This window comes from Pinus tabuliformis, chromosome 1_2, assembly GCF_031772625.1.
Source record: "Pinus tabuliformis cultivar Carrire ecotype Pingquan chromosome 1_2, CPIR1, whole genome shotgun sequence".
NCBI lineage: Eukaryota > Viridiplantae > Streptophyta > Pinopsida > Pinales > Pinaceae > Pinus > Pinus tabuliformis.
Genome location: NC_142298.1, coordinates 272711957 through 272724359, shown reverse-complemented (window position 1 = coordinate 272724359; position 12403 = coordinate 272711957). Strand labels below are relative to the sequence as shown.

Below are 12403 nucleotides of genomic sequence, written 5' to 3'. Positions count from 1 at the left end.
TCACGTTGTGCCCTAACTAGACCTTTTGGAGGACGTGCATTCCCTAATTGTGATAATTGAGCCTTGTTCCTAAGTAGGGCATCTTCCTTAGCCTACCTTGTCACCTTTTCCCCTTGGACTAGACATATCCTCAGGTGACCTAATATAGGGAAGCCTCCCTTGTGGTGAAAGTCCATTAAAGAGCTGGAGGTAGTGGTTGTGGTGATAGTCAGTCATACCTCATATTGTTGCCCCTTAGTCTAGTTCTTGTCTTGTGAGCTACCCTCACAAGATCTACTAGATTTTGAGGCAACAGGGCCATAAGACACCCTCTTTCCATGGTTTATAACAAGGGATCTTAAACAAACACTAACGCATATATCTTCCAAGTCAAAAGAGGTACTATGGTTAAGAAAATGGCTTCGAAAAAATACTTTAGAATATTAATGACAACATTTCCGCTTTTTTGGGTCATCACATGACTTAATATATTGGCTAGGTTAGGTAGTAAAGGGAGTTGCCAAGTTATTGATATGATTTTCAACTTTGCCTTTTAAATATCGATGCCTTCATTCTAAAAGTGGAGAAGTGGGTGGTTCCTTTAAAATTAGTTTTCCACCACATTTATGGCAATGGTGGGATTGTTGAAAAGTAACTAGGTTCAGTCTTCATAATGACATGTGTAATTCTGATTTTATGTAACTGATGAAAAGAAGAAAAATAAAATTATTATTGTAATGCTTGTCTCATGGGTTTCATGAGCAAGGCATTTTATTTTAGTGATGGCCCCCATTGTGAGCATTTGGGATCTGTCATCTAGTCATAAAAGTCAATTTGAGTCTATGTCATGTATGAATGACCCTTCTTAGGCAAGTTATATATTTATACAAGCCCCTAAGTAAGTTAGAAAGTCCTCCAAGACCAAGACAAAGTCACCTCCTTCAAGTCGGCTTCAAAAGAATAATATAAATCTCTTAAATAGACATGTCAGCTTATTTTGATGGGAAGCAACTATAAATAGGGTTGTTCGTACTCCATTTCAGAGCAAAACTTATGAGAACTTCGGACAAGAATAGGACCACAAAAGGAAGTGCGAAATCACATAAAGGAAGCCTCTCCTTGGTCTTGGAGAGGCCAATAGGTCAAGGGTCTTGGTATTCGTTGATTGGAATCTCTATAAGAAGAAGAGTTTGTTCAGGTTTTCCTCTCAAAGAGAGAAAGGTTTTGGCCCTCGCTGATAGCCTATATTTTGTGTCTCTTATCTCTTTATGGTTTATGCATTGGTAGTTGTTTGATGAAGAAGAACACTAATAACCTAAATAAAATAAGATCCTAATCTAAAGAAGTAAAAAGCACTCACAAGCAGTTACTAATAAAGAGAAATCACTTAATTACTATGCCCTAGATTTCTCAACATGGTATCAAAGCTAAGGTGACTAAGTCAAGGAAGGGCATCTTATCAAGGGACACTCAAGGATCAAATCTCAAGGAAAGAATCAAAACAAAGATCATCTTGAAGTCAAAGGAAACATCATAGCCCTAGATCAAAGAAGTCTACAAAGTAGTATTGGGATCATCATCAAGAGGGAGAAGGCCAAAACCCTACATCTAATCAAGTTAAAGTGTTTTGAAGACTATTCATCCAAAGGAAGCTAGATCAAAAGGCGATGTCATCTCACTTTCTGTGGGATCAAGGATCATTCTTGAAGAAAACTACCTTTATTAAGGAGAAGTTTTCTATCCTCTATATCATCATCAACATCAAGGAAGCAACAAGAAGCAAGAGCATCCTATCAAGTAAGTATATTTATGTACACATCTAAATCTGTCAAGATGTCTTTTTGCAAGGAAAGCAACAAATTGGGTGGGGCTTCAAACTATCATGCATGGAAGAAAAAGACAGATCTAAATCTCATTGAAAATGAGGTTATGGAAAGTCAAAGGTTCTATCACTAAACCAAGAAAGGAAGATGCTCAAGCTCTTGCCAAGTATATGAAAGGGGAAGTTAGGGCTCAAAGGATTTTCATAGAATCCATCAAGGATCCCCTCATCCCATATGTATCTAAACTCGAAAATTCAAAATAAATATATGACAAAGAGGTAGAGTTGTATTCAGTAAGCATTGTTGGAGAAGTCATCTCATTAAAGCAAGAACTCTACAAGCTGAAGATGTCAAGGGAAGATGGAATAGCCTCATACCTTATGAGGATATCTGAGATCCGGGATCAACTACAAGATCTAGGAGAAGTCATGTCTGATAGAGAAATGACTACAATTGTATTAAATACACTACCGGAGGAGTGGGGTAACTTTACTTCAAGTAATTATGGAAAAAAAGAAGCTACTCCATTCCAGGATCTATGGTCACTGTGCAAGATTGAAGAATCTAGATTAAAGGCCAAATCTGATGTGGGAGCAGGTGAGCAAAATCAAGCTTATGCTGCAATGACAAAAAGAAAGGGACAATTTGGAAAGTTTGGTCCTCAGAAAAAGAAGAAGAACATGGCTAAAATACAATGCTATGGGTGTTACACTGTCAAAAATATGGACAGTATAAGAAAGATTGTCCTAAACTCAAGAAGGACAATAACAAAAGAGGAAGAGAAGAAGCCCACATCACCAAGGAAGTGGAGGAAGTTGAAAAGAAGAAATCCAAGAAGGAGGAAGTAATAGATCTCCACTATTGAGATAGTCTTCCTCACATAAGTTATTTTCAAGTTCCTAAGTCTTCTAAGATATGGCTATCATGATTCACTAAGTAAAATAATGGGATGCATCAAGGCATCATAGAAGCATTGAAAGCAAGAGCTCGAGACATCATCATAGAAAAGCATGAAAGACGGTTAGAATCTATGGAAGTCAAGTATATAGCTCTTGGGAATCTCATTGAAAACACAAGTGGCAAGGTCATCTAGTACAAGGTTCATCATACATCTGTCAAACAGAAACATTCGCTGATGGGGATACTTTAGATCCTCAAGATTCTCTGATGGAATCTTCATTGAAAGGTTCACCGATCATGAGGGGAAGCAAGTGTTTCATCAAGAATTCCAAACTTGTGGAATTCATGGGATGATGGTATGATGACATAAAAGTGAAGCAGATCAAGGGATTGAAGCTCTTTCAATCAAGGAAGTTGTTGCAAGAAGTCTGGATGACCCAAAGGAAAATGAGGTATGTATGCTTATATTCAATATTAAAGAGTCATGTCATATGGTTGTAGGTAACATGGATCAATGCTCTATCTTGAGAGCATAATCAAAAGGAAGGATCTCCTCCCTCGAAGGAATGCAGGAATGCATGGGTCACACATTCACTAGATGAAATCAACATAATATGTCCTCATATGAAGTATGAGGTGGTTGACAACAATTGAGGAACTCTGATTGGAAGCTCCTAGGAATGAGACGTATGAATAAAGGAAGGAAGAGATCGTGGAATATGCAACCATGGTAAAGGCATTCAACATTCGAAAGACCAAGAAGATTTGACTAGGATATCTCCATCAAAGATATGAAGACTCTAATGGAGTCTGAAAAAGAAAGAGACACTTGACAATATATATCTTTGGGAGATGTGTCGATATGTATGCTTGATGTTGATGTAAACTAGTAGATGTCATGATGAAAGACCATCACAAAGGTAATGTTGATTTTTAATGTTCATTCCTTTATTTTATTTTTTTGGATAGGTTTATGCAGGGTTGCCAAGAGAAGATCTAACGATGTCTTCCACCACAAATGCACATGTAGTAGGATGAAAGATCCTTAAGTAAATATGGCATGAAAAAACAGCATGGCATGAAGGAAGGGCAAATATGGACTGATGGATCACTTTCCGATGATGACATGGCTGACTCATGGATGAAAGTGATGGATGGTCGGTGCCCTATGTAGAAATCCCTAACATGAAGACTCCTAGATAATGAAAAGAAGTTCATGACACCGTGAAGAGGATTTCTTCAAGCAACTGGTTGTCCCATCATCTCCACCTGAGGAGTTGTTGTGTGTCCCTAATTAAGAGGGAGCCTGGAAACAAGTTTCTTGCTTGGAAGAAACTTGGAAATTCCTAAGCCAACAGGGAGCTTAGGTACATTCCTTCCATAGGAATGAGTACATTCCTTCCATAGGAATGAGTACATTCCTTTATTGGAATCGATATGTTCTCCCTAATTAAGAAGGAGAGATAGACACATCACTCTTGTCTTCACTTGGGAAGACAAAATGGAGGATTGGGTAAACATTTGGCATCTGATGCTCTTTGAGGAAGTATCAAGGCATCCAAGATAAGAGTAGTCGTTGGGGACCAATATTCTTTGAGGACTGGGAATCCAAGATAAGAATAGTCCTGGTGGAACACACCGTGAGAACCCGGGTGGGGTATGTCTTGAGAGAGACAATGATGAGGGTGTCTATACATCATTAGTCTCGCCAGCATTGTGCTCAGATCTTGTGGAGAGATAGAGTTGTTAGTCAAGGCCTTGCTATGTGACAATGTTGGTTGATATGATGTTAAACAGATGGGTTACCAATCTGACTTTTCTTATGAGAAATTCTTCAGATTGAGAATGACCAAGTACCATTATGAATACCTCCCTATTTAAGAGGGAGTGTTGAAAAGTAACTAGGTTCAGTCTTCATAATGACATGTGTAATTATGACTTTACATAATTGATGAAAAGAAGAAAAATAAAATTATTATTGTAATGCTTGTCTCATGGGTTCCATGAGCAAGGAATTTTATTTTAGTGATAGCTCCCATTGTGAGACTTTAGGATCTGTCATCTAGTCATAAAAGTCAATTTGAGTCTATGTCAAGTATGAAGGACCCTTCTTGGGCATATTATATATTTATAAAAATCCTTAAGTAAGTTAGAAAGTCCTCCAAGACTAAGACAAGGTCACCTCCTTCAAGTCGGCTTCAAAAGAATAATATAAATCTCTCAAATAGACATGTCGGCGTATTTTGATGGGAAACAACTATAAATAGGGTTGTTCATACTCCATTTCAGAGCAGAATTTCAGAGAACTTCGGACAAGAACAGGACTGCAAAAGGAAGTGTGAAATCACATAAAGGAAGCCTCTCTCCAAGCGAAGAAGGAAGGACTACAAGACAAGTTGGTTTGGGTTGTTTTAAGGGTTGATATCCATCACACGTGCGAGGAGAAGGACCATCTGCTGCAAGGGAAGCCGAGACTATATCAGTCATCATAGAAGGTTGAATCAAGCAAGAGGACAAGTCTAGAGTGCAAGCCGAGTTGACAAGAAAGTAGCCTCCAACTAAAGCGAAGGAAATCAAGGTTACAATCTTGATGATTCACACGTGTTAGGGTTTCTGATGACAGCTAAGCTGCTTTGATACAGCAAAGTTGCATCTTTACAGAATTACATGCGTGGACCTGTGAGTTATGGGCCCACATATACATCGAAAGCATTTTTAACTAGCAGGCTTCATAACAAAACCCAAACAATCAATGTCGGTCATTCATTGAATGTTTATGGTCGGAACCCAAATAAATGTTAACCCTCTTTGATAACATATCGGGTCCGCCCGGCGTGTTAACCCGTACGCACATTCGAGCGCGATTACTGTCCGATCACTCAACCACTGAACAGTCTCGATGGTCGAAACTCAACGAGGTTTTAAGCCCGTTGGATAAAACCTTATCGTGTTCGTTTTTCGAATTAAGTCTCGTGCATTTCCCGATGCGATATGCGTCCGATCGCCATTAAACGGACGGTCCGATCATCCCGAAGTATAAACTCTTTTAAATGATTTTCTCAGGTCTGTTAGCCGAGATAACTTGCTCACAAGTTTCCGCGCAATCACCGTGAATGTTCTTCCATCGGACGACTATGATGGTTCCCCCAAATTCCTCTTCCGCCATTATTATCAGTCGATCTAGTTGATCTGACGGCTTACGCTGTGCTATTCAATCAACTCCAGTTTCGATTGAATACCTTTCTTCCGTTGATAAATTTTAAATTCAACGATTGTCGTGTAATCACTTATTGGTGGAATTCGCATTTCAACACAGACTTAAGTCTACCATACTTTGCCTAAGACACTCACATTACTCATACAACAGCTCACTCTATGATATCGTATTATCATTGGATCGCCATCGATCCTTATAGTGATCGATAATCGATCAATAACTTGTCACACGAAATTTAGCTCTTCCTTCGCATATATCCAGATTATAGGTAAAACAACACACAGACACACAAAACACACATAACACACATATTTCAATTATATACATAGTTCGATTACAGGCTAAGGCCTCACGGCCTTAGTCACAAATTCCCCTGCGACTACATTGTATCCTATTTCTCCCCCTGTCTCACGACACAAACTCTCTTTATATAGGAAATTACAAAGGGAGGGATCGTTTACGATCCATGAGTTTCTCCCACAATCACTCAATCAAACCCCTAAATCTCTCGTTATGCATACATGGCAGATAATTACATTTAATCAAGCCTTCTAGAGACTTATCAATTCCATAAATTTAGCTATGTTTTAATAGAATTTGCCCCGGTTTACAATGATTGTCCACGTTTGCCCTTTCACAGCTTTGAATTCTGATTTGAATGAAGGGTGTTCGGATGCTCCTGCATCAAACTCCCAAGGTACAAAAATTTATGACCTCCTCGTCATATGCTTCCTTCATCCCTTAGCACTTCTACCCACATCCTCTGTGGAATTGCCTTTATGATCTTTCTGTGAGTTGCAACAAAACCTCTGCAGTAACAGGTCCTCCCTGCTACACAATACCTCACCAAGCTTCTCTCCTCTGAGCTTAGTCTTTCGGCATCTCTCTGGTTCTCTCTTCTTTGGAACCATATGAGCACTCCTTGCTCTAGGTTGCTGCAATCTTCTCACCTTCTTCTACCGCTATCTGTACGACAAGAATAAGACCATAAACTCACCAATCTTCAACATAATTGTACCTCCTTTTGAACGCAAAATCTTCTTCTGCTCTGATACCAAAAAATGATGACAGCTAAGCTACTTTGATATAGCAAAGTTGCATCTTTACAAATTACGTGCGTGGACCTGTGGGCTATGGGCCCACGTATACATCGGAAGCATTTTTAACCAGCGGGCTTCATAACAAAACATGAACAATCAACGTCGGTCCTTGAACGTTTATGGCCGGAACCCAAATAAATGTTAACCCTCTTTGATAACATATCGGGTTCACCCGGCGTGTTACCCCGTACGCACATTCGAGCGCGATTACCATCTGATCACTCAACCAATGAACGGTTTCGATGGTCGGAACTCAACGAGGTTTTAAGCCCGTTGTATAAAACCTTATCGCATCCGTTTTTCGAATTAAGTCCTGTGCATTTCCCAACGCGATATGCGTCCAATCGCCATTAAACGGACGGTCTGATCATCCTGAAGTATAAACTCTTTTAAATGATTTTCTCGGGTCCATTAGCCGAGATAACTTGCTCGCAAGTTTCCGCGTGATCACCATGGATCTTCTTCCATCAGACGGTTGTGATGGTTCCCCCAAATTCCTCTTCCGCCATTATTATCCGTCGATCTAGCCGATTCGATGGTTTACACTGTGCTATTCAATCGACTCCAGTTTCGATTAAATACCTCTCCTCCGTTGATAAATTTTAAATCCAACGATTGTCGTGTAATCACTTATTGGTGGAATTCGCATTTCAACACAGAGTTAACTCTGCCATACTTTGCCTAAGGCACTCACATTACTCATACAACAGCTCACTCTATGATATCGTATTATCATTGGATCGCCATCGATCCTTATAGTGATTGATGGTCGATCAATAACCTGTCACACGAAATTTAGCTCTTCCATCGCATACATCCAGATTATAGGTAAAACAACACACAGACACACAAAATACAGATAACACACATATTTCAATTATATACATAATTCGATTACAGGCTAAGGCCTCATGGCCTTAGTCACAAATTCCCCTGCGGCTACATTGTATCCTATCTCTCCCCCTATCTCACAACACAGACTCTCTTTATATAGGAAATTACAAAGGGAGGGATCGTTTATGATCCATGAGTTTCTCCCACAATCGCTCAATCAAACCCCTAAAGACTTATCAATTCCATCAATTTAGCTCTGTTTTAATAGAATTTGCCCCTGTTTACAATGATTGTCCACGTTTTCCCTTTCACAGCTTTGAATTCCGATTTGAATGAAGGGTACTCAGATGCTCCTACATCAGTTTCTGAAGGAAGCCAAGAATTACAGGAACCCGAAGTCTAAGGAGCAACCGAGAAGGAAAGAAGAATCAGCAATCTGACCATCGTTGACTCAAGGAAGCAAAGGGTCAAACTAAGAAGCTTTGTGTCTTGGTCTTGGAGAGGCAAATATGTCGAGGGTCTTGGTCTTGGTATTCGTCAATTGGAATCTCTAAAAGAAGAATAATTTGTTCGGGTTTTCCTCTCAAAGAGTGAGAGGTTCTGACCCTGGCTGATAGACTATATTCTGTGTCTCTTGTCTCATTATGGTTTATGCATTGGTAGTTGTTTGATGAAGAAGAACGCTAATAACCTAAATAAAAGAAGGTCCTAATCTAAAGAAGTAAAAAGCACTCACAAGCAGTTACTAATAAAGAGAAATCACTTAATTACTATGCCCTAGATTTCTCAACAGAGATGACCATCCAAAATCATATTAAAATGGAGGTAAGTAATAACTGTGTCATCATAAATTGAGATCACACCATGCCACCTTTTTTATTCTTACTCAAATGTTCCCTAAGTGAAAAAAATGATCCAACCACCCATGACATACCATAACACCAAAGAGCACACTACAATGATCCATCTAGGCAAAGTGCAACCTTTAAGAGAGAACTAAGTAACAAGACAATCCTCTAGACCAGTCTACATCGACATCATGGTAAAGTAAGAGGACCCACTATTATCAATATGTCCAACCAAGATGTACTATCTCCAAGCAAAAATAAAAGGTTAGTATCTCTAGTCCATTAGTGTCCTCGTAAGTTTACCCCTACAAATCTTGTCATGTGAGAAAATCACAATTTACAACTCATGGCAATATGAGGTGTAATGGAAACAAAAAACATAATTAAAAATTGAATGTAAACCTCTCAACACACTTATCTTTTACAAGTTTGGTCCAACTCATTATAAATATAATGCATAGTTTTCCTTTCCTTCACATAAAACTATTTAATGATTAAGCTTGAGATTAAAAACTCTATTAAGCTTGTTGAAGTTTCAAACTTGTACCTTCTAAATGTTTAGATAAGAACTTGCACAAAATAAATCTTGTCAACATCACAGAATGTAAAATTGAGATTACAATAATTAGAATTGTGATTTTGTTCATTTAACTTAGCATCATCAAATTATCACTCCTTTGTTCTCCATGATGATCATCCGTCCTTTGATGATTCTATGCATCTTTATTTATCACTATTTCGATTTCTTCTTCTTATTTCTAGCAACATTGACATCTTGTGACATTACTTTACAAATATCTTGAGAATGTCCCATACCTATCTCCCCACCCCACTCCTCATCCAATCCCAAGATCAAATCAAAGAGACATATCCTTTGTAACATTGATGCTATGAACAACATATTTGAAGTTGGGTGGAATTCTTTAAAAAGTTAGGAACAAGGTATCATAATTTTTATTACCATTAAATTTATATATTAGGGATTATGCTCTAACACCCCACTCTTTCATGTACTTTTACATGGTTTAAGAGATAAATTGAACACTCAATATCCTCCATAAAAATAACATATTTCATGGTCTTGATAATAATTTCCTTTAGTTTTGTGTTTCTACGGATCTTGGGAAGCTCCAATTCATAAACATCTTAGCCTAAATAATATGCAATGGATGCAGGGGTGCTAAATTGTTATAGTTCTAAAGACCTATAAAGCAAATAGAGTTTCTAAAGTCCTATAAAGCAAATAGATTCTCTAGATTGCTTTTATAGTGTTTTAATAGAATTATCACCATTCAACAAATGCCTAAAATTTTCAATATTTTTTTTATTCAATATTTTTTTATTTTCTAATAACAACTAGAATGAACATGACTCCAGTGGTTAAGCTGGAATAGGGTTCGTGCTCATTCGTCATATAAGATACATGAATCATGTCCTCTCTTAAATAACTCTAGGCATCCAATTGAAACATATATCTTGCCAACGATAGTTCACTTAAAATAATTAGCCATCCCTTTAATAAGCAGATAATTCTTTTCGGCACAGAAAAAATCGGGGGAGAATTTAATAAGACCTTCATCGATATCCACCGCCACTTGAAGCAAATGAGAGCGGGCAGGAATTGAGAATCCATTTTGTCCCGGAACGTCCTCCTCGATGTCAAGACTTCTCCTTTTCTGCAAAGATCTAGTTGTTAAGCGTCCAGAACCTTCCACGTTTAATGAAAACCTCAACCGCTTATGGACCCATGCCTTTCCCAATCCCCTTGCCCTTGCAACGCCGACGCTGCGATCATTTGCAAACGACAACGCATACGCCGTGCTAACTGCAATGGAGGGCATTGTCCAAATTGAGCCACAGAATAACAAACTCTGCACTCTTCTCAGCTTACGTACGAGTATTCTTGTTTTTGGCTGTGCCTACCAGCTACTGTACTCGAGACTCAACCCCCATGTTGCATTGCTACACGAATATGCACAAACCCCTTACCCACTCTTTTTTAAAACACGAAACAAGAGATGCGTTAAAATATCATTGCCAATAATTTGAATTTCAATATGCCACTGAGATTATAATAATAATTATTATTATTTTATAATAATGTGACATCATATATTATTTATTGTGTAATTTTATATACATATAAATTTATATTATCAAAGTGTAAAATGCATATTTTCACATGGTAATATTTTTTTTAACAATGTTTACTCAACTTATTTTTCACTAAAGAATAGTATTGAAATATCTCCGACTTATTATATTAATAATGAATGTGTATTAATGATAAGATCAATATATCTTTTTTATAATTAGTTTAGATATATTTTAATTTTGGATCTATTAAGAGTCCAAAAGGATCAATCTGTTAAGATGCAAACCTCATTTATGAGTGAAAAACAGGAAAAAAAAATTGCACTTAGAGAGATTTGATCCCTCTATAAGCTTGATAGATCCAAAGTTAAGATAGATGTAAGTTGGTTTAATTATTAATTTTATTTTTTTAAGTTTAATTTCTATTTTTATGTAATGTTAATGAGCTAAAATGTTTTACTTAGTAAATTTATTTTTTATTTTTATGTAATTTGTGTTGTATCTCTGAGATAGTAATAGGTCAGCTATCAATGCCAGAGCATCTAAAATAATTGTTTTGGGGTTTTTGGTTTTAGTTTTGGAAGACCAATGAATGAAGACATATGTAGAATTTAAATACTTAATCCTTTGGGTTATATTAATACTTTAGCAAAGGGTTGCTATAAAGCTTTACACAATAATATAAATCAAAATGGTGGTGAGAAGAAGATAACAAATAATATGATTATCACAGTTTCCAGACTGTAAAATAGAACAATCATAAGTGGAAAAACCTTCTAAACTACGTTCCAAAGGTTCAAAGCACTATACTTAAGCTTACACAAGATGCTAATGATTTATTGATTAGAGGGGATTAGCTAAACAAACACTTCATTAATCCATTCCCTTAATAGATGATCACTTCATGAGTTTATAGGAATAAATTGAGACACAAATCTTCCTACCTAGATATCTCTATAAGTCATAAGCATATGAAAAAAGACATAATAATTGATAACTTGAAAAACTTACAGGATAACACAAATTGTGTAAAACCAAATTTAGAATCCTCTGCTTTGTATTAAGGTTCCAGAAACACTGAGTACATCAAGTGTTTACAAAAGCTTCCTTCACAGGTGCAACCAGGTTCAAAGTAGAATGAACAATCACTACTTAGCAATCAATGAGTAATAAACCTTGATCTTCGAACCCATAACAACTCGAGAAGAGAGTTATTTATACAATAATGAAACTAAAGAAATATCCTAAAACTGATTAAAATTTTATTCTAGGAAAGGAAAGAACTTCATACAAGAAGATAGGGGCAGTTGTTGAACTACTTTTTGTTGTCCCTTTTATTCAGGTTGTGTTGGCTTTACTGTTTGATATTTCCCCCTTTAAGCTGCTTGATTGTTTGAATTCTTTGCGTTGGGTTGATTTCTTCATTTGATCTTTCATCTGATACTCTTTAAACTCTGTGAATATCCTTTAACCTTGCTGAGTAAACTTTACTATTTCTTTTTACCTTTACAGTGCATTTGAGGTTTTTATTGTGTTTTTCAACAGTAAATCACTTTAGATTTTATGTTGCAAGGTAAAGTAAATTGATATGATCTTCATATTTGTCTT

General features: G+C 37.0%; 1 protein-coding gene across 3 annotated transcripts in view; it reads right to left on the bottom strand.

Annotated features, from left to right (window-relative positions):
• LOC149205393 (uncharacterized) overlaps nt 1–10725 on the bottom strand; it is a 393121-nt gene extending 382396 nt beyond the window's left edge. The window contains exon 1 of one of the 3 annotated variants that reach the window (XM_089395037.1): nt 10275–10725. In XM_089395037.1, coding sequence (XP_089251163.1) covers nt 10275–10542 — 268 coding nt within the window. In that variant the 5' untranslated portion in view covers nt 10543–10725. The remainder of the gene's footprint in view (nt 1–10274) is intronic. The other 2 variants (XM_089395036.1, XM_089395038.1) reach the window with 2 other exon arrangements.
• Nucleotides 10726–12403: the final 1678 nt, after the last annotated feature.